At 43.2% G+C, this 25,917-nt stretch overlaps 1 protein-coding gene across 2 annotated transcripts; it reads right to left on the reverse strand.

Moving 5' to 3' along the window:
- Positions 1 to 1,821: 1,821 nt before the first annotated feature.
- LOC139376108 (zinc finger CCHC domain-containing protein 2-like) lies at positions 1,822 to 25,917 on the reverse strand. 2 transcript variants are annotated; one of them, XM_071118299.1, is made up of 13 exons: positions 24,945 to 25,917; positions 23,455 to 23,560; positions 22,960 to 23,030; positions 18,903 to 18,974; positions 11,232 to 11,332; positions 8,321 to 8,406; positions 7,568 to 7,651; positions 7,263 to 7,317; positions 7,054 to 7,177; positions 6,700 to 6,850; positions 6,450 to 6,572; positions 4,877 to 6,226; positions 1,822 to 4,483 (listed from the first exon to the last, which is right to left on the reverse strand). In XM_071118299.1, the coding sequence occupies exons 1-13, from the start codon at positions 25,734 to 25,736 to the stop codon at positions 4,425 to 4,427; spliced, it is 3,174 nt and encodes a 1,057-aa protein (XP_070974400.1). In that variant the 5' UTR covers positions 25,737 to 25,917; the 3' UTR covers positions 1,822 to 4,424. The 2 variants fall into 2 exon arrangements, with proteins under 2 accessions (XP_070974400.1, XP_070974401.1); XM_071118300.1 differs by having other exon boundaries at positions 22,960 to 23,027; positions 24,945 to 25,911.

The following is a 25,917-nucleotide window of genomic DNA, read 5'->3' on the forward strand; positions in this document are numbered from 1 at the left end:
TAGCATGCTTCCTCTGTGACTTGAGTTAATCTACCCTCAATAAAAATATAAACGCAACGTCAACAATTTTTAAAAAATGTACTCAGTAAAAAAAAAAAAGTAGAACGTTGAGTTTATATTTTCATTCAGTGTAGATTAACTCAAATCACAGAGGAAGCTTGCTCAATGCATTTGGTATGTACATTTTCAATGGGTGGCAGGTTGATTCCGTTTTCTGATATCTTATTGTTGCAAATGAAGTGAGAGGTAATAGGCCTACATTTAGAGGTCTCTGGCATACACATTTTACTATGCTTCATAAACCTGCACAGAATCCTGAATATATAAGATCGTGGATAACAATTTACTTGACACCCAGCATCATAGCATTATGAACACATAACAGCTGACATAACCTGTCATAATATGGTCATAACACTGTCAGGACAAGTATATTTAGACGTAACATATATTACACTATTTTATGGCTGTTATGACACCTACATAAGAATGTCAAAACCCACAAAACCTACCACGGTAGTTATATTATGGCTGGTTATTACACCTACATAAGAATGTCAAAACCCACAAAACCTACCACACAAGGCAAAACATTCCATTACACCATAAACAAACTCTTGACAAGTTGGCTATGTTATATAACATTTTCTGAAATAACTCATTCAATTATCATTGTAATTGCACCCACATTTACATCAGTCATTCAGCTACCCCAGTGCTCTGCTGCTGATGACTTGGATGAATGCAGGAACAGATTTAATGAGCAGGACAAGACACCCTCTTTTTGACTGATGTCTGACATAAGGGCATGCACGTGAAATGCTAATCTGGTTTATATTATTATGATTGTTAAAGTGCATTTTCTTAGTCCAAGTAAAGTAGCACAGCACATAATGCTTCATTACAGTGTCATAGCGTACTTTCTGCAAGTTATTTAAAATATGAAAAAAACATGACTAAAGAATTCATTAGAAGAACATAGGATTTAACAAACTTTAAAATGAAACTTCTTGGCAGGCAAAAACACATTTGAATAAATGTGAGTTTTGACACCTATGGTGTATTAACCAGAAATAAAATAAGACAATATATGTCACAACAGGTGTAAATATCGGTCATGAGAGTGTCATGCCAAGTTGTGTCAGCTGCTATGACATGGTTATGTATGTGTCATAACGTGTTGACGCTGGATGTGAAGTAAAGTGTTACCGGATTGTGGTCCAAGATTAAACCAGATGTCTTCCTCTAGACATCGACTATTTTATATACTGTAATTCTATGCAGTGTTGAAACACCGTCAACCTATTAAAAAAATAATATATATTCTAAGACAACTGTGAGAACTGTAGTATTCTATTATTTTCAACCTGGACTCAATACCCCAAACACTTCCTGTATGAAAGTCTTCTCATCAACTACAGGTTCTTTCACGTACAACATTGAGAACAACACTTGACGTACACTGCCACCTTCTGGCCGGTGAATGTACAGTTAGGAATTCATCTGACCCTGAACGGTAAAAAACATTAATAGTACAATATTTTACAATAGTAAATAGTTATTTCATGCTGAGATCCGCAAAAAGGTGAAACAGTGGCACTCGTCGCCCCAGGTGCATTTGTTATTGTTTTTCCTAATACATACTATGCTGTTCTATCGCGCAGGCAATGATGTCAGAGGGGGAAAAAACAGTGTTCGTTGTTTGAATTAAAGTCGTGTAATATCGCAAACGGACGTGGCAGTTTCCCTGCTACTGATTCCAACTTTAATAATGGTGAAAACATTATTCAATGGAAATAACAGAGAAGACCAATGATATTCAATGTCTATTGTATATTTTTTTTTATGGAAGAATAAACCATTTAGAATGCATTTCACATTCTGATATAGCATGGGGATCTCCATATTAAAATATAAACTTGTGTTGGTTGTTTTTTTTCATTGATTGCTACAAACTTCCCTGAAAAAAAAAGTATGTTTGCTTAATTTTGCACAGGAAGGAACTATTGTATATAACATATTTCAGTTGCTACATTAACATTTAATCAAGAGATTAATTGCACTAGAGGTAACACTACCTCAACCTACAGCACTGCACCTTTAACATAAAAATTCAACAAATACATCAAACAGGCTTGATAGTTCATGTTTTTTCTCTTTCAATTTTAATTTGAAACATCAAAATAAAGATATGAATCAAAATAAAATCACCAACTACGCCTCTTAAATCCAATTACAAAACGTTTAAAACTTTAAAAAACTGATTCTGAAAAACTGCTTATAGATAAGTTCCAATTTCTAAAACGTTCCACTTTACCTGTGTGTCAATTTCAGATAGCTTACACAATGCGTGCCTGTGTGTTGGTATGCTGGAAAACACAAAACAATCCACCTCAACAGCAGACAGTGAAAGAGAAAGGTGGGTTTCAATGTCACAAACAGGCGATTGTCTTTAACAGTGAGTGTTTTACCTTTTTTTCTAATACAGAAGTTCTCATCTGAGTACAGTAAGTGTGTGTAGTTAGCCTCTTACAGATGTGCACAAATATACACCTACATGCATAATACAATCTCATTGCTGCATGAGAAAGGAGGAATAGGGCACATAAAGTTCTGGCAACAAAGAGCTTGACACAAGCCTACACAAATGGGCAGGAGCCAAACGTTCAACATCTTCAACAGGTACAGTACATGCATGGCGGTAGGATAAGGGACAGTGATTCTGTCGCCCAATCCAAAGATCGACCACTAGCCCCTAACCTTTGCACTTGTGCAAATCAGAAATGATTGTATAGATGAGAGCAATATGGCAAGAATTACAGCAATCTTATCAGCGGGCAAGCTCAAGTGAAGATTTTACCATTGATTACATCTATCGAATTCTTTCAGATCTACTGAAGTGCTGAGGGGTTGACTTTGGATCGACCCAAGTGCCTAGGGGGTAGGGATTTGGGTTGATTTGGGTCTCAGTAAATCACCTACTAGAGGAGAGGCTTAGGGGATACATACTCTCATTGCCTGAGAGCATTTGGGACATGACCCACAAAGAACCAAACATAGATATACACACACACACCCGCACAGACCTGCAAGGATTAGTGCGATTTTGCCCCCAGGAGACAGTTACAAACAAAACAGCAGCATTAAAGGGTTATAACGTTACTTCAGGATTTTGGCAATGAGGCTCATTATCTACTTCCCCAGTCAGATGAACTCCTGGATACCATTGTTATGTTAAGAGGTGGTTTCATGAGCCAATGCTAACTAGCATTAGCGCAATGACTGGAAGTCTAGCATGCTAGCAGATACCGTAGACTTCTAGTCATTGCTCTAACACTAGTTAGCAATTGCACTAGCGCTAGTAAGCAGCTTCCTTCAAACTGTACGCAGAGACATAAAAATGGTATCCACAAATTAATCTGACTCTGGGGAAGTAGATTGCCAAAAATCCCGAAGTATCCCTTTAACATCATGAATGACAGACATGATTAACTTAATACATGCTTCACATTAAATCAAGTGGCAACAAATGACAATGAAACGTTCCTTTTTCACACAAAGTTTTTCCTTAAATGGAATACCGTTAGCTTGTAAAACAAATTAAATACAGGGTATTTATGGTACATTCAGAATATTCTGTCAAAAAAAACAAATTACATAAATATTTTATCTCATAAACCATACATCTTTCCTCCACTTTATGACAATCCAAAAAATAAAAGATAATGGGAAGTTTTTGAATATTCACCCCCCCCCCCCTATTTTTTAATAATTCACACATTTTGTTATTTCAAATGGATACAAAAAAAATGCAATGAACTGGTAGGCTGCTGGCTTCTAGCTGCTGTTTAACTGTATTTTCCTTTTGAACACCTATGCGATAATACAACCCTCTCCATCTTTCATCTGTGAGGCACTAAGGCACTGTACTACTCACTACCTTCCCTCCCATTACAAGTGCTAGCATATAAAATAACTGACAGGGAGAACAGAGACTTGAAGTGATGACATGCTTTAGTTGATATAGGCTACTTAGCCCAACATATAACGACTTGAACCAAAGGCAGATTCTGGAAGAATTTAAATGTTCCAAAAAGACTCACATTAAAATCAGAATAGAACAATCTTTCTCTCCAAATCTATCAATCCTTATTGAATGCAAGTTTACCACCACACCATTTAAATATGTGGTTTTCTTTCTTTAAAAGTTAGAGACTAGTCTTGTGTGCAAAATACCACCCTCTGAAAATTCTGGATTCTATTCTTTGCTGAGAAACTAGTTAGGATATTTGCGCGGGTTCTCAAACCCCTAAAGGACATTTGGAAGGTATTACAAATTGGTGAAAAACTCAACCCTTTGGATTTCTGGAATCTTTACTGTAGTGAGATAAACAAAGCATGGTCTTTGTCCTCTCTCTGTCATGTCAATCAGTTTTGTCTGCTTCAGAGGAGTGGGGGGCTGCATACTTCAGCCGAAAGCCACCTGAAACACACACACACACACACACACAGGAGTGCGTCAGTGTCGCGTGCCAAACTAGCCAACAAGTAACCTAAAGAAACATAATGACCATAGTCTTTATGCTAGCCTTCCAGATTCAGTGTCCTATCAAAAGATGATTTAATACTTGGTTGGGTGTTTAATAGAGCTCTTTAGCACGTTCAGACAATCCAGGATTTGCTACAGAGAGCGTCAGACATAAAAATGGTGGACAGTGCAAAACATGGTGGGGACAAAAAAAGTTACAAAAGAAAGCTCTGCCTTCCTATACAACATTTGATTTTGCTCAAACAAAAGAGAAATCCTTATTTTCTCTGCTCTATCAATATGAGAGACTTCACCTCCTCTCTCTGCCACTAGCCTGGCCAGTATTACCTTGCTGCCCGGCGTCCATTGAGGTCTGCTTGCAGTCCTGGGCATAGTGCCCGCTGAGCCCACAGTTATAGCAGGAGACGTTGGCATTACTCTTCTTCATGCCCGTGCCCAGTCCCACCGAGGAGAACACGGGTGTGTAGAAACGGTTGAAGGAAGCAGCTGCCATCTGCTGCAGGGTGTATCCAGCCTGGGTGGCCAGCATGTGGTCTGAGTGGGAGGTATGGAGCAGGGGTCCACTGACGTATTGTGTTGGCGTGGCTGTGTGAGGAGGGGGATAGAAGGGTAGCTGTGTGGTGCCGTTGCTCTGGTGTTGGACCTGACTGCGGTGGCTGGGATATCCAGTGCTGCACATGGATGGGAGGTGGAAGAGAGGGAGGTGAGCGGCGCTGAAGACCTGGCGCCCCAGCTGGGGAGGGAAGTAGAAGTTGGGGTTGGGGGAGTGGCTACTACCACAGCTGCCACGGCAACCGCAGGTGCTGCAGCTCATCTGCTGTTGCTGTGGAGGTTGGGTCTGCTGCTGGGGTTGCAGCTTTTGCTGGGCCTGCCCTGCTGCCTCCCCCGAGCTGCTGCAAGAAGAGGTGCCGTCTCCCTGGGCCGTGCTGTGGGTGAGGGTCAGGGCTTGGCTGGACACGGGGCCGGGGGTGTGAGTGGGGACGGCTGGGAGCAGAGTGGCCTGAACCTGACTGATGGCAACTGGGGTCACAGTTGCCCCGGAGGAGGGTGTCACGTAGTTAGGGGTGGGTAGGCTGGTGGGTACAGCCAGGGCTTGAGGCCTGGTGTTAGGGTCAGGGAGTGAGGCTGCTAGGGGTAGGTTGGCAGTGGAGGCTAAGTCAGTGGTGATGTATGTTTGCTGCAGGGGGGACATGTGGGAGGTCAGGGGGATGACACTGATTGCACCCATGGGGGGCTGGTGCTGGGGGTTAGTGCTTCTACTGTCTGGGCTAGTGGGGGTTTTATAACACTGGAGTATGGGGTGACTGCTGGAGCCTGGGGTGGCTGGCTGTGAGTTCAGGGGTGCAGACACAGACACATGCCTCTGTCTCTCAGGGTCTCCCAGGAAAGCTTGGCTTGGGATGGACTCCTGAGGAACCATGGGGGTGGTCCCAGTCAGTGCCTCCTCTGCTGGTGAACTGTCCTCCGGCTGTGAATTGACAAAGACCATAACGTCTGGCATGGTGGGCCCATTCTGAACCGTCAGTGGTAGAGGATGTACACGTCGGGGACTGTCAGTGTAGGATGGCTCTTCCTTGTGGGGTACAGGGACCATAGGGTGTACAGTAGCCACAACTTTCCCCCTGCTGTGACCACTCGCCCTCTTCTGCTGGACAGAAGAGTAACTCTCAGTAGTGTCTGGGAGAGAGAGAAGCGATCATTAAAGACATCTTGAGGTTCAACAGCACTATTTCACATCAGGGCTAAAGACTGAGACATCATGGGCCGGTTTCCAGACCCAGATAAAGCTTTGTCCTGGACTAAATGGAGACTCCACTGAAAGTGCTCTTTAGTCCAGGATTAATATGGCCCGGGAAAATCTGCCCCATTCATTCCCCACATGGGTAGAGGGGCCACTCACCTCTCTCTTCCTCCATGTCTTCAAGGTCCTCACTCTCCAGACTCTCACAGGCCTCATGCTGGGGGCTGGAGGGGGTACTGGAGCTCTCAGACCACGTGTCTCCATACCTGTCCTGGATGGGCTCTACAGGGGTGGAGGAATGCACTTAGAAAACCACCAATCACAAACATGCATGTTGTTAAAATGTTAACCATTAAATTGGGGGGGGGGGGGGGGGGGGGGGGGGGTATTGCCAGGCATGGTTACTTACTCTCACTGACACCCTGTCTAGTCACGTTTGTTGCAGGCAGTCTGATGATGCCATTGGGGATGTAGGCTTTGGCCCCCTCACTTTTCCTAACTTCATCGGGTCTTCTTCTACTCTTTAGTTCTGGAGTGAAAGCCCATTTCTCATCTATCTTCTGAAGAGAGAGCAGAGCATTTAACACGCTAAACAGATGTCAATTATCATGATCTAATCAAACCAAAAAATGTCAAAAATACAAAAGATATGCTTTTACTGTTAGAACAGATGTCAGTCAGCGTTACACAGCAGCATATTGACAGTCCTGCTGTTTCTACCAGTTTCTATAGTGGCCAGGTCAGGGAGAGATGTGTGACTGACCTGATGTGGGTCTGGCCAACAGGACATAACGTCTGCTTTTCTCCTCCCCTTCACCACTCCGTTGTGCTCTAAGTGGACAGCAGGCCTCTGGCTCTCACTCCGGCTGCTCTTTGTCATCAGTATGCTGTAAAGAGAAGGAAAGGATCCTCTTAGTACAACCCATCAGCCACAAGGTCACATGTCTTGGACTGAACAGATAGAGCTCTTACCTCTGGCCTAAGCTGCTGCACTCCGTCTGATGCCCAAGGTGGTGAGACTCTAAGTCTGGGTGAGGGAGAGCAGAATGATGATCGAGAAAGAGAGAGAAGTATGAGTGAACATCAACTATCGATCAATTGAATTCAACTGGACTTATATCACATAGGGTGACAGGCAACAAATATCTGTCTGTATGAAATAGCCTTTTTCCACACACTGTCAGATCAACCCCACAAAGAACGACAGACAGGCAGAGTAAATAGTTTATATGAGACAGCGATAATAGAAACTACACAGCGCACACACACACACACACCTTCGTCCTGACTGGATGGCTCTGTGCAGTCTTCTTTAAAGTGCTCGGCTGCCTTGCAGGTCTTTCCCAGAGTTACTGTATTATCTGGGTAGGAAAGACCAGATGGTGAGATATTAGGGAATGGCCGGCAAGATCCTTCCAGCCTACCTAACATTACAGCTTTGCAGGTCTTGAGGCAGTGGAAGTGTGTTAATATTAAACAGCCTTGACATCAAAAATACATTCCTGGTTTATGAATTTCTGTGGTCAATTTGATGCAGCTGTGTGAAATCAATGGGCAATGGATTCCCTTGAATGGTCAGAGGTTTGAGGAAACTTTCCCAAATAATAATTAGTCAATTGATAATGGCTCTGGGTTTAATGTGGTGAAACAGCCACCTGGTCCCGCTGCTATGCTGAGAGCTGTTCACTGTGAAGCTGGGTTTATTTCTCTAAGCTAGCCACCAAGCAGTATGCGTGTTATTTCTGGAGGATTTACCGGTCCTCTGAGAGCACTATTGAAACTGGGCTCAGGACGTTACTTTCAAAGGCCATAATTATTTTTTTTTTTAAAAGTGGAGTTAAGTTGACTGAGAAGTTGTTTATTGGTACGATTAGTCACATGGACCGACCAAGTCAATCCACATACAAAATCATTCTAGAAGATAGAGGGGTAATTGTGGTCTGTGTTCCAAGGTATCCCTAACCAATCAGGTGGATGGTTTGTGTAGACATGCATTCCTGTACACGTCAGCGGAGTGGGTGATATCTCACCTCCCTGGAGGCTGAGGCAGGGGACAAGGAACCTGCAGACCTCTCCTCTATGCCTGAAGGCTGCTGGGGCTGACAGAAGCATGTCCCTGTCACAGTGGAGAGAGGAGAAAGGGAGTTAAAGATAAAAATTACACAGAGGGAGAGAGAAAGTGACTTGGAAATTATAATTTAATGTGTCCTCCATCTCCTGTTCTATACTAGAATATGTAATTAGAGTTCGACCGATTAGGATTTTTCAACGCCGATACCGATTAGTGGAGGTCCAAAAAAAGCCGATACCAATTAAATCGACCAATTGTTTTTATTTATTTATTTGTAATAATGACAATTACAACAATACTGAATGAACACTTTTACTTTAACTTAATATAATACATCAATCAAATCAATTTAGCCTCAAATAAATAATCAAACATGTTCAATTTGGTTTAAATAATGCAAAAACAAAGTGTTGGAGAAGAAAGTAAAAGTGCAATATGTGCCATGTAAAAAAGCTAATGTTTAAGTTCCTTGCTCAGAACATGAGAACATATGAAAGCTGGTGGTTCCTTTTAACATGTCTTCAATATTCCCAGGTAAGAAGTTTTAGGTTGTAGTTATTATAGGAATTATAGGACTATTTCATATACCTTTGACTATTGGATGTTCTTATAGGCACTTTAGTATTGCCAGTGTAACAGTATAGTTTCGGTCCCTCTCCTTGCCCCTACCTGGGCTCGAACCAGGAACACATCGACAACAGCCACCCTCGAAGCATCGTTACCCATCGCTCCACAAAAGTGGCGTTACCCATGCAGAGCAAGGGGAACAACTACTCCAAGTCTCCGAGCGAGTGACGTTTGAAACGCTATTAGCGCGCACCCCGCTAACTAGCTAGCCATTTCACATCGGTTACACCAGCCTAATCTCGGGAGTTGATAGGCTTGAAGTCATAAACAGCGGAAGGCTTGAAGCATTGCGAAGAGCTGCTGGCAAATGCAGTAAAGTGCTGTTTGAATGAATACTTACGAGCCTGCTGCTGCCTACCACCACTCAGTCAGACTGCTCTATCAAATATCAAATCATAGACTTAATTATAATATAATAACACACAGAAATACAAGCCTTGGGTCATTAATATGGTCAAATCCGGAAACTATCATTTCGAAAATAAAAAGTTTATTCTTTCAGTGAAATACAGAACCATTCCGTATTTTATCTAACATGCTGACCAGACCGGACACATCACGTGCTCGAACGTCACAAAATACATTTAGAAATCCATGTTATTCAATATGAACTAGCAATATGAAGGCTTTATGAACTAAATATGCAGGTTTAAAAATATATACTTGTGTATTGATTTTAAGAAAGGCATTGATGTTTATGGTAAGGTATACAATGGTGCAACGACAGTGCTTTTTTCGCGAATGCGCTTGTTAAATCCCCCGCTTGGCGAAGTAGGCCTAGATTCAATGATAAATGAACAGGCACCGCATCGATTATATGCAATGCAGGACAAGCTAGATAAACTAGTAATATCATCAACCACGTGTAGTTAAGATTGATTGTTTTTTATAAGATACGTGTAATGCTAGCTAGCACCTTACCTTGGCTCCTTGCTACACTCGCATAACAGGTAGTCAGCCTGCCACGCAGTCTCCTCGTGGAGTGCAATGTAATCGGCCATGATCAGTGTCCAAACATGCCGATTACCGATTGTTATGAAAACTTGAAATCGGCCCTAATTAATCGGCCATTCCGATTAATCGGTCGACCTCTATTTCTAATAGCAAGATACAGTAGGTGTCTTCTATCTCCTGTTCTATACTAGAATATCTAATAGCAAGATACAGTAGGTGCACTGTGTAAGAGATCAAAGTGCTGGTGTGACCTTGGATGGTAGTGAAAAAGAGAAGGGGAAAAAGTGATCCCATCCATATCTGCAATGGAGAAACCACGTCTCACCAAGTTACGATCTGCCATTCATGGTTTTAGGGACTGACCGTCTGACTGACAACATTTTTGCCTGTTTCTACAAATTATGTCTGGAACTCTGTTCAGAGGTGTTAAGTACTCTCGGGCGTGTCAATGCCTTCAGACAGTGTTTCCCAACTCCTCAAGACCCCCAACAGTACTCATTTTTAGTGTAGCCCTGGGCAAGCACACCTGATTCAACTTGTCAACTAATCATTAAGCCCTAATTGAGTTGAATGAGCTGTTTGTCCCGGGCTACAACAAACATTTGTTTTGTTGGGAGTACTGGGAAATTGGAGTTGGGAAACACTGCCTTAAGGAATGGCTAGTAATGGTAATGACATCACAGTTGACCTAAATATCAAAGCCTGGGTTCTGACACATGTAAAGCCTGGAGGTTATTCACCATAACCATAACTGACAACACTGGAGCAGTGTTGGTGACAGTAACTAGAGGGTAGTCTACTCTAATCTCCACAATATGAAAAGTTGAGGTTTGTGAATAAAACACAGCTAAAGTAGAGGTTTGGACTAGTAGACAGTTTTAGCCATCTCATACAGCAATGTTATTTTATGACACAGAAGCAAGTCATAGAAGATAAATAGATGTTTTATTTTTTTACCTTTATTTAATTAGGCAAGTCAGTTAAGAACAAATTCTTATTTTCAATGACGGCCTAGGAACAGTGGGTTAACTGCCTGTTCAGGGGCAGAACGACAGATTTGTACCTGGTCAGCTCGAGGGTTTGAACTTGCAACCTTCCGGTTACTAGTCCAACACTCTAACCACTAGGCTACACTGAATATCGAGGGGAAAAAAGAACAGCTGGAGTGTAAAACAACAAGAAAGTGTGAACTTCAAGAAATCAATTTATTTGACTGACAATATGAAAACCCTTGAGATGTCGCATCATTCTGCGTGCTGCAACAAACAGAGTAAAAGAGGGAGACTCACTGTAGCATCCTCTCCAGGTCCCTGGGTTCATACTGGTCTCTCTGGGCCAGTAACCTCACTAGTCCCTTCTCAAAGGGCTCAGCAGACCTCTCACATGGAAGCTGAAATGCAGGGAATCGTATGAGGGGTTATCATAGACATAGTGCCGTCAAAGTATTCAGACCCCTAGACTTTTTCCACATTTTGTTACGTTTCAGCCTAATTCTAAAATGGATTCGTTTTTCCCCCCTAATCAATCAACACAAAATATCCCACAATGACAAAGTAAAAAACATTACCAAATGTATAAAAATAAAATACAACGGAAATATCACATTTACATAAGTATTCAAACCTTTTACTCGGTACTTTGTTGAAGCACCCCAGTCTGATGTCCTGAGCAGGTTTTCATCAAGAATCTCTGTACTTTGCTCTGTTCATCTTTCCCTCGATCCTGACTAGTCTCTGCCGCTGAAAAACATCCCCACAGCATGATACTGCCACCACCATGCTTCACCGTAGGGATGGTGCCAGGTTTCCTCCAGACGTGACGCTTGGCATTCAGGCCAAAGAGTTCAATCTTGGTTTCATCAGACCAGAGAATCTTGTTTCTCATGGTCTGAGTCTTTAGACGCCTTTTGGCAAACTCAAAGCGTGTTGTCATGTGCCTTTTACTGAAGAGTGGCTTCGTTCTGGCCACTCCTCCATAAAGGCCTGATTGGTGGAGTACTGCAGAGATGGTTGTCCTTCTGGATTCTTGGTCACCTCCCTGACCAAAGCCCTTCTCACCCAATTGTTTTTTTTTTGTCTAACAACCTGTTTTCGCTTTGTCATTAAGGAGTATTCTGTGTAGATTGTTGAGGATTTTTTAAATTTAATACATTTTTGAATAAGGCTGTAACGTAACAAAATGTTGAAAAAGTCAAAGGGTCTGAATACTGTCCGAAGGCAATGTATATACAGTATATTCATAAAGTTTATATATATAACATTTAGGGGTATAACAAAATAGCAAGATGAAGAATACATTTGAATACATTTGAATATACAGTACCGTACCAGTCAAAAGTTTGGACACACCTACTCATTCCAGGGTTTTTCTTTATTTTTACAATTGTCTACATTGTAGAATAATAGTGAAGACATTAAAAATATGAAATAACACACATGGAATAATGTAGTAACCAAAAACATATTAATCAATATATATTTTATATTTGAGATTCTTCAAAGTAGCCACCCTTTGCCTTGATGACAGCTTTGCACTCTGGGCATTCTCTCAACCAGCGTCATGAGGTAGTCAAGCTGGAATGCTTTTCCAACCGTTTTAAAGGAGTTCCCACATATGCTGAACACTTGTTGGCTGCTTGTCCTTCACTCTGCGGTCCAACTCATCTCAAACCATCTCCTTTGGGTTGAGGTCGAGTGATTGTGGAGGCCAGGTCATCTGATGCAGCACTCCATCCCTATCCTTCTTGGTCAAATAGCCCTTACACAGTCTGGAGGTGTGCTTTTGGTTCAAATCAAATCTTATTTTGTTACATGCGCTGAATACAACACCTTACAGTGAAATTCGAGCTTACAAGCCCTTAACCAACAATGCAGTTAAGGAGAATACCTAAATAAGAAATAAAAGTTACAAATAATTAAAGAGCAGCAGTAAAATAACAATAGAGAGGCTATATACAGGGGGTACAGGGTACAGAGTCAATGTGCGGGGGCACCGGTTAGTCGAAGGTAATTGAGGTAATATGTACACGTAAACTCAGCAAAAAAAGAAGCGTCCCTTTTTCAGGACACGGTCTTTCAAAGATATTTCATAAAGATCCAAATGACTTCACAGATCTTCATTGTAAAAGGGTTTAAAACACTGTTTCCCATGCTTGTTCAATGAACCATAAACAATTAATGAACATGCACTTGTGGAACGGCTTACAGATGGTAGGCAATTAAGGTCACAGTTATGAAAACTTAGGACACTAAAAGAGGCCTTTCTACTGACTCTGAAAAACACCAAAAGAAAGATGCCCAGGGTCCCTGCTCATCTGCGTCAACACAGAAACCAAACATTGTGCATAAATGTATTTTGTCCCCCTACACCAAACGCAGGTTAAAATATCAAAATAAACTCTGAACCAATGACATTCATTTGGGGACAGGTCGAAAAGCATTAAACATGTTTGGCAATTAGGCTAGTTAGCTTGCACTTGCTAGTTAATTTGTCCTATTTAGCTAGCTTGCTGTTGCTAGCTAATTTGTCCTGGGATATAAACATTGAGTTGTTATTTTACCTGAAATGCACAAGGTCCTCTACGCCGACAATTAATCCACACATAAAATGGCCAACTGAATCGTTTCTAGTCATCTCTCCTCCTTCCAGGCTTTTCCATCTTTGAACTTATATGGTAATTGGCATCTACACTTTCACAGTACTCCAACGACGGCCGGCAAAACATTGTTTTTCAATCACCCACGTGGGTATAACCAACGTGGGTACCTGCTTCTATAAACCAATGAGGAGATGGGAGAGGCAGTACTTGCGCGATCTGCGTCAGAAATAGGAATTACTTTTTTTTAGCCCATGGCATCGCAGACGCTCATTGGCGCGTGCGAGCAGCGTGGGTGCAATAATTGAATAACATGAATTTCTACATTTATTTTGCGACGCTCGCACACGCGACGTGTCTGGTCTGGTCAGCATGTTAGGCATGGTGTAAGGAGGCATGAGGACTGCAGATGTGGCCAGGGCAATAAATTGCAATGTCCGTACTGTGAGACGCCTAAGACAGCGCTACAGCGAGACAGGACAGACATCTGATCATCCTCGAAGAGGCAGACCACGTGTAACACCACCTGCACAAGATCGGTACACCCGAAAAGCACACCTGCGGGACAGGATGGCAACAACAACTGCCCGAGTCACACCAGGAACTCCATCAGTGCTCAGACTGTCCTCAATAGGGAGAGAGAGGCTTGGCTGGGGGCTTGTAGGCCTGTTGTAAGGTAGGTCCTCACCAGATATCACCGGCAACAACGTCGCCTATGGTTACAAACCCAGTCGCTAGACCAGACAGGACTTGCAAAAAGTGCTCTTCACTGACGAGTCGCGGTTTTGTCTCACCAGGGGTGATGGTCGGATTTGCGTTAATTGTCGAAGGAATCTGCATTACACCGAGGCCTGTACTCTGGAACGGGATCGATTTGGAGGTGGAGTGTCCGTCATGGTCTGGGGCGCTGTGTCACAGCATCATCGGACTGAGCTTGTTGTCATTGCAGGCAATCTCAACGCTGTGCATTACAGGGAAGACATCCTCCTCCCTCATATGGTACCCTTCCTGCAGGCTCATCCTGACATGACCCTCCAGCATAATAATGCCACCAGCCATACTGCTCGTTCTGTGCGTGATTTCCTGCAAGACGGGAATGTCAGTGTTCTGCCATGGCCAGCAAAGAGCCCGGATCTCAATCCAATTGAGCACGTCTGGGACCTGTTGGATCGGAGGGTGAGGGCTAGGGCCAGTTGCCCCAGAAATGTCTGGGAACCTGCAGGTGCCTTGGTGGAAGAGTGGGGTAACATCTCACAGCAAGAACTGGCAAATCTGGTGCAGTCCATGAGGAGGAGATGCACTGCAGTACTTAATGCAGCTGGTGGCCACACCAGATACTGTCTGTTACCTTTGATTTTGACCCACCCCCCCCTTTGTTCAGGGACACATTATTACATTTCTGTTAGTCACATGTCTGTGGAGCTTGTTCAGTTTACGTCTCAGTTGTTGAATCTTGTTATGTTCATACAAATATTTACACATGTTAAGTTTGCTGAAAATAAACAGTTGACAGTGAAAGGACGTTTCTTTTCTTGCTGAGTTTAGGTAGAGTTAAAGTGACTATGCATAGATAATAAACAGTGGCAGCAGTGTGAAAGAGGGGGGGGTGCAAATAGTATGGGTAGCCATTTATTAGATGTCCATCCCGGGGTCTTATGGCTGTTTAGAAGCCTCTTGGACCTATACTTGGTGCTCTGGTACCGCTTGCTGTGCCATAGCAGAGAGAACAGTCTATGACTAGGGTGGATGGAGTATTTGACCATTTTTAGAGCCTTCCTCTGATACCACCTGGTATAGAGGTCCTGGATGGCAGAAAGCTTGGCCCCAGTGATGTACGGGGCCGTACGCACTACCCTCTGTAGTGCCATGCGGTCGGAGGCCGAGCAGTTGCCATACCAGGCAGTGATGCAACCAGTCAGGATGCTCATATGGTGCGCAGCTGTAGAACCTTTTGAGGATCTGAGGACCCATGCCAAATATTTTCAGTCTCCTGAAGGGGAATAGCTTTTGTTGTGCCCTCTTCAAGACTATCTTGGTGTGCTTGGACCATATTAGTTTGTTGGTGATGTGGACACCAAGGAACTTGAAGCTCTCAACCTGCTCCACTACAGCCCCGTCGATGAGAATGGGGGCATGCTTGGTCCTCCTTTTCCTATACTCCACAATCATCTCCTTTGTCTTGAACACGTTGAGGGAGAGGTTGTTGTCCTGGCACCACAACCCTATAGGCTGTCTCGTCATTGTCGTTGATCAGGCCTACCACTGTTGTGTCATCGGCAAACTTAATGATAGTGTTGGAGTGGTGCCTGGCCATGCAGTCATGAGTGAACAGGAGGGGACTGAGCACGCACACCTGAGGGGCCCCCGTGTTGAGGATCAGTGTGGTGGATGTGTTGTTACCTACCCTTACCACCTGTGTGCGGCCGTCAGGAAGTCCAGGATCCAGTTGCAGAGGGAGGCGTTCAGTCCCAGGGTCCTTAGATTAGTGATGAGCTTTGAAGGCACTATAGTGTTGAACGCTGAGCTGTAGTCAAGGAATAGCATTCTCACATACTGTAGGTGTTCCTTTAGTCCAGGTGTGAAAGGGCAGGGTGGAGTGCAATAAAGATTGGACTGGGTCTAGGTTTTCTGGGATAATGGTGTTTTTTTATTTGATTTCACCTTTATTTAACCAGGTAAGCTAGTTGAGAACAAGTTCTCATTGCAACTGCGACCTGGCTAAGATAAAGCATAGAAGTTCGACACATACAACAACACAGAGTTACACATGGGAATAGGAAATAAATACAGTATGGGAATGAGGTAGATAGATGGGCTGTATACAGATGGGCTATGTACAGGTGCACTGATCTGTGAGCTGCTCTGACAGCTGGTTCTTAAAGCTAGTGAGGGAGATGGGAATCTCCAGCGTCAGTGATTTTTGCAGTTCGTTCCAGTCAGTGGCAGCAGAGAACTGGAAGGAAAGGTGACCAAAGGAGGAATTGGCTTTGGGGGTGACCAGTGAGATATACCTGCTGGAGCGTGTGCTATGAGTGGGTGCTGCTATGGTGACCAGTAAGCTGAGATAGGGCGGGGCTTTACCTAGCAGAGACTTGAAGATAACCTGTAGCCAGTGGGTTTGGCGACGAGTGTGAAGCGAGGGCCAGCCAACGAGAGCGTATAGGTCGCAGTGGTGGGTAGTATATAGGGTTTTGGTGACAAAATGGATGCCACTGTGATAGACTACATCCAGTTTGCTGAGTAGAGTGTTGGGAGGCTATTTTATAGATGACATCGCCGAAGTCAAGGATCGGTAGGATGGTCATTTTTACGAGGGTATGTTTGGTAGCATGAGTGAAGGAAGCTTTGTTGCGAAATAGGAAGCCGATTCTAGATTTAATTTTTGATTAGAGATGCTTAATGTGAGTCTGGAAGGAGAGTTTACAGTCTAGCCAGACACCTAGGTATTTGTAGTTATCCACGTATTCTTAGTCAGAGCCGTCCAGAGTAGTGATGCTGGATGTGCGGGCAGGTGCGGGCAATAATTGGTTGAATAGCATGCATTTAGTTTTATTTGCGTTTAAGAGCAGTTGGAGGCCACGGAAGGAGAGTTTTATGGCATTGACGCTCGTCTGGAGGTTAGTTAACATAGTGTCCAAAGAAGGGCCAGAAGTATACAGAATGGTGTCGTCAGCGTAGAGGTGGATTAGAGAATCACCAGCAGCAAGAGCGACATCATTGATGTATACAGAGAAGAGAGTCGGCCCGAGAATTGAACCCTGTGGCACCACCATAGAGACTGCCAGAGTTCCCAGACAACAGGCCCTCCGATTTGACACACTGAGCTCTATCAGAGAAGTAGTTGGTGAACCAGGCGAGGCAATCATTTGAGAAACCAAGGCTGTTGAGTCTGCCAATAATGTGTTGATTGACAGAGTCGAAAGCCTTGGCCAGGTCGATGAATACAGTTGCACAGTAATGTCTCTTATGGTTGTGAGCCATGACCAGCCTTTCAAAGCACTTCATGGCTACAGATGTGAGTGCTACGGGTCGGTAGTCATTTAGGCAGGTTACCTTAGTGTTCTTGGGCACAGGGGCTATGGTGGTCTGCTTGAAACATGTTGGTATTACAGACTCCGACAGGGAGAGTTTGAAAATGTCAGTGAAGACACTTGCCAGTTGGTCAGCGCATGCTCAGAGTACACGTCCTGGTAATCCATTTCACATCCTTGTGAATGTTGACCTGTTTAAAGGTTGTCTACGGAGAGCGTGATCACACAGTCATCTGGAACAGCTGATTCTCTCATGCATGTTTCAGTGTTACTTGCTTCAAAGTGAGCATAGAAGTTATTTAGCTCGTCTGGTAGGCTCATGTCACTGGGCAGCTCGTGGCTGTGTCTAATAGTTTGCAAGCCCTGCCACATTCGACGAGCGTCGGAGCCGGTGTCGTATGATTTGATCTTAGTCCTGTATTGACGCATTGCCTGGTTGTTAGAGGGCATAGCGGGATTTCTTATAAACTTCTGGGTTAGAGTCCCGCTCCTTAAAGCAGCAGCTCTACCAATTAGCTCAGTGAGGATGTTGCCTGTAATCGATGGCTTCTGGTTGGGGTATGTACGTACAGTCACTCTGTGGACGACGTCATCGATGCACTTATTGATGAAGCCAGTAACTGATGTGGTGTACTAAATGCCATCGGAAGAATCCCGGAACATGTTCCAGTCTGTGCTAGCAAAACAGTCCTGTAGCTTAGCATCTGCTTCATCTGACCACTTTTTTATTGACCGAGTCACTGGGTGGCTACTTTGAAGAATCTCAAATATAAAACATACATTTACTTTTTTGGTTACTACATGATTCCATGTGTTATTTCATTGTGTTGATGTCTTCACTATTATTCTACAATTAAGAAAATAGTAAAAATAAAGAAAAACCCTGGAATTAGTAGGTGTGTCCAAACTTTTGACTGGTACTGTATGTTACAATATTAGTATTAGCATGCACAGAGAGCATTGAGTGACTAGAAAGCACATGCATACATTTGGAAAGTAAACACTGCATCTGGGTTGGCAGATGGCTGTGGAGCTAACTAATTAAACAGAAGTTAATCCCCAAAAATCAAAGCCCTAATAGCACTAAAATGAATATGATCTGATGGCACGACAAGATCTATACAGGAATCCAAAATACCTCCTGGCCTGTGGAGCAACAATATACTGTGTGCGAAGTGTACAGACCGCTCATCTATTTATCCGTGAGACAACATCCACATATCATCAGACCTCTTACACAGACGGCAGATAGTGTGACTTTATTTCACCAGACATTAAATCCAGTATCTTCTAGGCCTATAATCTATTGATGTGGATATGCTTTTCTCTCATACCTTGGACAGGAAATCGTACAGCTCATGGTGAGTCTTGGTCACTGTGCTCCACGTTGAGTCAGACCACTGGACCTGGAAGAGGGGAGGAAGACAGCATTATTCATCAGTATGCTTTACCAAACACACAACATATACATTGCTTAGACAGCATGTCATTCCCCTGAAATATGCAGATGAAACAAAGTATGGTATTAATTGATACTTGGCAGTCAACCACTTAACTACATTCTGGAATCTGGACGACTCCACATTCCATTTGGTGATGTAGTTTAGTATTTAGATCGTCCGATGTGTCCTCATAAGTCACTTTTAATTAAACACACACAGACAAGGTGACGTCAGCTCCACTCTAAACTCCTGCTCAGAATGTTTGAGGTATTTGATTTTGTAGCGGGTCATTGCATACCTTAGTTATGGAAGTAAATAAGGATCTTAGAAAGAGCTAGGTTGGAATTTCTCTGTACATGTTTTGAGCAGAAAAACATAACAAGCTCCCTTACGTACCCTGATAGTCATTGCCTTGAAAGGATGTTTTCCCATTGGGAAGAAGAACAAAAACTCACCCTGAACTACTCTTGACAAGTTTGCATACCAATAGGGGGCCTTTGATAATTTACACTAAAATTGAGTTAGTGTACTAAGAAAAAAACTGATGTTAAACATTTCAACCATCTTGAATCAACAGCATCAATACTTAGCTAGACCTGCTCTGAAGGGAGTGGTGGCATACTGGAGTGTTGTCATACTGTCCTTTCAAAACATTACCCCGCTGGCCCTAAATATTCACAAATCATCTGAATCTTTAGAAAACATACCAAGAGGTGCTTTCTGTTGCCTCTCAAAGCAGACTAAATAATGAATGGTGACAGATTGAGTAGTAGGTTTTAGTCTCAGCCGCTCACCTCACTCAGACGGTTAGAGTGAACTGATGTTCTCTCATGCTTTGGAGGCCAAGAGAATAGGAAGGATTTTACTGGGCTCTGATTTGATTCAGTTAGGCTACTAGCCGCAATTATTTATTATTTTATTTGTTCATTGTTTGGGTTGCTCTGATAGTTGTATGTATATGTAGCCTAACATTTCAGAAACAATAGTTGACTGAGAGACTTTTAGGCTATAGCGCTCAATCACAGACAAGCACATACTTTTTCTTGTTTTTTCTTTTTCTGATGCTTATACCGTGTGTGGAAGGCTATATGAAAATATTCTACTCTGTAAATAGTACATTTTTTTGAATGTGACATTCCATCATCACTGGGACCAATAATCTTCTCCGCGGGGGGTTCTGAACACAACAAGCTCTTTTACAGCCTGGCAGTCTACTCTACTCTGTCCATCACAGAGTTAACCTGTGGAGTCTGGTAGTTGGTGCTCCCCTACTGAACACCAATGAGTCCCAAATGGCTCCCTATTCCCTTTGTAGTGGACTACTTTTGACCAGGGCCCAGCTCTGGTTAAAAGTAGTGTACAACACAGGGAATAGGGTACCATTTGGAAACAGATCTTCACCTTGATCCCTGACAAAGGTGAATGATAAGGTACTCATCAGCTTGAAGTGGGATATAAAAAAATCTGTTGCTCTTTGAATACAATGTACATTTCGCTAATATGTTTATACCCAAATAAATTGAATTTAACTCCCAAACTGTTTCTTTCAACACTTGAGCTGCTTGTAAATTCCTCAGACACTGAAGGGACTGATAGGGAGAGTCGTTTTGGCTTTAGCAGCCAGGCTAGGCTCCTTATAAACATCTGAATAATAATGTCTGATTTGTAGGCCCAGTTCAAGCTGGACACAGGAAGTAGTGGTTTGTCTAGTATGTCTGCCCTTCACAAAAGGAGAGACAAAAGGAAAACAGTGAGCATTGAAAACCAATGATTAATGAGTGTTTTAAACCCCAAGTCCTCTCTGATCAGGGTGACAAGATAACCAACATTTGTGTTATTTAGTTTAGAACAGATAAAGGAGCCAAGGATGTAATTCCCATCGCCTTAGTGGAAAAGTGAATAACGCTGAATGAATGTGAAACAATTCAGCAAGTAATATGCTAGGCCTACTTCTCAAAGCATTGTTTTACACTGAACTCAGCACAGGCCTACCCTAGTATTACAGGCTACTCTTAGTTGTGTTGTGTATAGCCTAGAGTAGACAGAGTGAAATTCCTCCTGTGCTGAAGATGATGGATGTTCTCCCCTATTTAACTCACTAACACCCTCTTTCATATACCATGCCCAGCAGAACAGATGGCACAGCCCAGCAAGCCACTTTCTCTTTCGTGTGTATGTGTGTGTGTGTGTGGGTTGGTTCTTCTATCCTTGTGGGGGACCTAAAATCCTTAAGTCCCCACAAGGATAGTAAAACAAATTCTCCCTCATGGGAACATTTTCCACATCCCCATATGGACAAAGGCTATTTTAAGCTTAGGGGTTAGGTTTAGGGTTACAATTAAGGTTAGAACTAGGGTAAGGGGTTAGTGGTTAGGTGTAGGGTTACGGGTTAAGGTTAGGGAAAATAGGGTTTTTAATGGAAATTAACTTTAGGTCCCCACGAGGAAAGAAGAACAAAATGTGTGTGTGTGCGTCAGTTTCCAGCCCTGGCTAGCAGCAACATTTTATCACTGTCCACCTCCACATTTCAGCCAAGAGGGTTTCAACTGCCAGTTGATTCCTTACACAGTCTGTACAGCGCCTCTCAACTTAAGCTACATTGGTGCATCCTTTTCAAGTAGGCTATAAGACAGCAGGGTTCAATAACAGATAAACCCTTCTCCAGCACCAAAAAAGCCTGGAGAGCAGGTTTCAGAAACCTGTTGGACCAAACACAAACCTCTAACTGAGATATCTCCCTTAGACCAAGGGAATTCTAGCTTGGTCAAGCAAACTGACCGCTGCACTCACGTTTCATTATACTTAATACAAGGTTGGTTTCACAAGGCGAAGGGAAATCCCCTTGAAAAATCCAGAGGCAACACTGAGCCTCTGCCTAAGTATAACCTGTTAGGCTAACCGAAGACTTCATTCTACCCAGCCACACAGATGATGAGGATGGGTATTGAGTCAAGGCCAGGACGGCCATTCCTTCCATTCACGAGTGTCACACACACCTCCACTCAGTCACACACTGTCAGTACCACTGTCTCTGTAGAGCAGACTACGCAGAAACAGGTAAGGTTAGAAGTCTCCTCAATGAAGCTCATCTTGTTATCCATATAACTTTGATCCGATTTTAACTGTTAAGTGACCACCAACACAACACTCATTATCGTTAGCATGTGTTGGCAGTATGTTCTAGTTACTTAGCTAAGTAGCCTTCATGGTTTTGGTTAATTTCAGTAGATCACAGATAAGGACAGCAGTCAGAAATACGTCTACTCTATTACTACTCCAGCTATCTGAGCAAAAGCATCAGCAACGTTGTGGTGAGGACATCATCTCATGATCTCAGTGTTATGAAATCTTGGAGCTTCCCTCAAGTCTTTCAACCCTCTAGTCTAAATGGAAGACTTTCCGTTTTTTAACAGGCTGATATGATGCCGCCGCAAGCTTGTAAAAACAGTCACGGCAGATGTTATGGGGTCGCAAACGATCAAGGACATATTTCCACCAGATTGTGTTCTCTTGCAAAGGAGGGCAGCATGTGAATAGCAGGGAGCAATCCTTCCTGCTGTCCTATTTAACCTGGCTCTCTCCGTCTTGCTCTCCTCCTCCCCCTCACAGACTCCTCAGCACAGTGCTGTTTGTCACAATGCCTGGCTGATGCCTGGCCATAGAGGACGGACTGTTGAGTCTGGGCCAGGCAAAGTCTTAGATCTCTGCCTGTCCAGATGTTGTAAGAGAACATTGCAAGATTTACAGAAAAAAATACAAAATATTGCATGGACAATCTGAAGCTCAGGATAAACTTTTTTTTTTTTTTGGTGACATAATGTGAATGTGAGGAAGCGCAAACCAATCTGGTGGTCAACGATATATAGGCCTAACAAAAATAAGTATACCTACACACTACAGGGGTATGCCTCAAAAATCATGAAAAATTAGAGTCCAAACATGAACATACCTCAATACTGTATTCCCTGTTTCCTCGGTTCCAAAATATCTTCTTTAGCTCAATCTTGTCAATGTGAACTGCTACAGGAAGAAAGAAGTCCAGGGTTATTCTTTTGAGAAATTAATTGCTGTTCACCCAAATGTAATTTTGATTAACACAGAATACATTGAACACTGTTAAAGGAATGGCATTGCTCTCCTTACCCAGAGTCAGAAGAACTCATGGGACACCATTTATATGAAGAGAAATAAAAATGATATCAACGAGTTCATCTGCCTCTGTGTAAGTAGAACATGGGCATCAATGCAAGAATCTCACAGTATCAGTTTAAAACTACAGATAATTGGAATATATCCTGTCTATTGAGCCATATTTTACCATTTGTTTGGGTCTCTTGTTTTTACCTCAAATGTACTGGGCTAAAATACATCTTGCTTGAACACTCCTCTCAACATGTGAATGAGAGACCTCAGAGGATGCAATAACAAACAGGATTGAGACTACCTTCTCTCTGAGATAAGGTCCTGTTCGGGAGCTGATTGGGAATACAGCAGGCCGACTGACCCATGTCAGTGCTCCTGAGGCTGAGGTCCTCCTTTCGCAGGGTATGCTGCAACCAAGAAAGTGAAGTGATTGGTGCTTTTGTAAAAAAATAAAAATGTGCGTTCTCCCCCAATAATAGTCCCACTAAACAAATTCCCCCTTTCAACACTTAACTGGAACCAATACTAATTTCCTCCTCTCCACATGCTTTGAAAACTACATTTTTTCTCCTTTTTCAGTTTAATTTATATTCATAAGTCAGCTCCGTTTCGAAATATCGCCTATCCACAGGAAAGTGTAGGCTAACTGTCTTAACGTGACATAATTATGCCGAGAGCCAGCCAAGAGGGCATGACAGAGTGCCCCTATAAGAGAGCAGTCAGTCAGACAGAGGAGAGAGAGAGGGTGTTTGTCTCATTCAAACTCCTGGCTTTTTCATTGGATGCCAGAGAGAAAGAGGGGGAGAGAGAGAGAGAAAGAAAGAGAGGGAGAGAGAAAGTGAAAGAGAGCGAAAGAGGGGAGAGAGAAAGAGCGAGGGGGAGAGAAAAAGGTTTCTCCAACACAATGCAAAGTAAGATCACAATGCAACCATTCACAAGAATGCTGGGTGTTCCCATTCATAATAGCTAGCTACTGTGGAGAAGATGACAGAAGACACAGTAGCCGTGGCCAGCATGTCTGCTGAAACCAGATAAGCTGTCTCTCTCTCTCTCTCTATTCTCCTGATTGAAAAAGTGATCTTCATTCTATGGCGTCTGTCATTTTGTGACAGCACAATGAACTCGGCTTGTAGTCATATGGCCATGCACTCAAGACTGTTCTTGGAAATGAAACTGCTTTAAGCAATACTTGGTATGAAAGGGTTGAACCACTTTCCTCTCTTTTTAGGCTAACGCCACAAGTCTATTCACATCAGTGCATGCTACGGTTATTAAGGTCTATCCCTACAGCAATTACTTGGTCTCACTTTACTAGAAATAAAGTGCTACATTGCGTCATCTGAACTCAAAACTGATTCCATATAGATTTTGTATAAAAAAAAAGTTCTGTTCATTCCTATGATCTAGGTGGCCAGTAACATTTTAGAAAAACAGGTTATTCTTGTTTAAGTAGTACCTACCTAATTAATTATTGTCAAAGTAAAAGTCAGGTAAAAGTCTTACTGGGGAACGCCCCCTGTGGACTTGTCAACATCATATGTACCAGGCCCCCCCAAGGGGGTGGGTGCATTTCAATAGTCAACAGTAGCAAAGCCTTTGCTGGCTTTCTTCTCGTTTCCACACCTGCCCAGGATAATAAATGTGATGGGAGCCTTTCACCTGCTCAGTTCAATCAGGTCAGTGACAATAAGAAGTGAGGTAATGAGTTGAGCTAAGGAGAGGAGGTAAGGTGAGGAGGCCCCTTTAGATTCACTCTTGAGACGCACTTAAAGCTGTCAATGAGATGCTTACCTGGACGCTCGGGCGGTTGTGGCAATACCTTCTCTCCTCTATGGCCCGTTCCACATTGTCCAACTGGTGCCTGGCAGTAACCCTCTGGTGAAAAGAGAACGCGGGGTGCAGCGAGGCCATGGTGAAAAGTAGCGCCAAGTGCTCCAGGGAACCCGACTCTGCCTCCAGTGGAGGCCCACTGGGATGCTCCAATCTCCCGGACTTCATTCCACCATCGCGAGGGGAATGTTGATCAGGTACATTCTGAGCGCTCCCACGTGGAGATACTGGAACGCCATGATAAGTATTCAAGAACAGCGCTGGATCCATATGGTTCAAAGCACGATAAAGTGTGCCCGCGCATTCTCTGTTTTCAGATCTCAAAAGTGACAGGCAGACAAGTAGTTTGGAACGAACGACAGGGTCAGCAACGTCCATAAGGAGGCCCAAGTCAGTTTGACTGTTCGCCCTTATCTCAAAGTCTCGGAAGACGTGGAAATCTTTCCGTGCAAGGTCCTCAAGGCAGGATCCGAAAAAGCGAAGCTCAAGTGGTTGACACATATGAAGTATTCCGTACATAAACTCTATCCGCTTTGCTGGGTTGAGGTGCAAGCCGAACCACTCAAACACCGTCTCCTTGTCAATTTGCGACAGGCGACACGATTCCCTCGTTGAATCCTTGAACCGGTGGCTCACACCACGGTACGGAATCGAATCAATAGCGAGACTGTTGTAATCGGTATTTTCCTGCTCGTCTTCGACGGTATGGTATTCTTCCTCCGCCGTTCGCATGGGCAGTTTAATTTTCAGCATGATCAACTCTGACAGGACTTGTTAGCAATTATCAATTCATTCAAATGTATCGGAGCATTACATACTCGCTACATTCGCATCTGTACACTGCCGCGGAGTTGTATTTAAGTGCTATTAGAAGGAAATTAAATAGTGAGATTATGTATAGCTGGCTCAGTAACTCATTTCATACACTGACTGT

The sequence above is a fragment of the Oncorhynchus clarkii genome, chromosome 20 (assembly GCF_045791955.1).
Source record: "Oncorhynchus clarkii lewisi isolate Uvic-CL-2024 chromosome 20, UVic_Ocla_1.0, whole genome shotgun sequence".
NCBI lineage: Eukaryota > Metazoa > Chordata > Actinopteri > Salmoniformes > Salmonidae > Oncorhynchus > Oncorhynchus clarkii.

Excerpts from the sequence above, each read along its gene's own strand:
- LOC139376108 (XM_071118299.1), bottom strand. The coding sequence starts at position 25,736 with ATGCTGAAAATTAAACTGCCCATGCGAACGGCGGAGGAAGAATACCAT. Across the intron at positions 23,561-24,944 it reads ACAACCGCCCGAGCGTCCAG|CATACCCTGCGAAAGGAGGA; the intron begins GTAAGCATCTCA and ends TCTTGGTTGCAG. Across the intron at positions 23,031-23,454 it reads GACCTTATCTCAGAGAGAAG|CAGTTCACATTGACAAGATT; the intron begins GTAGTCTCAATC and ends TTCTTCCTGTAG.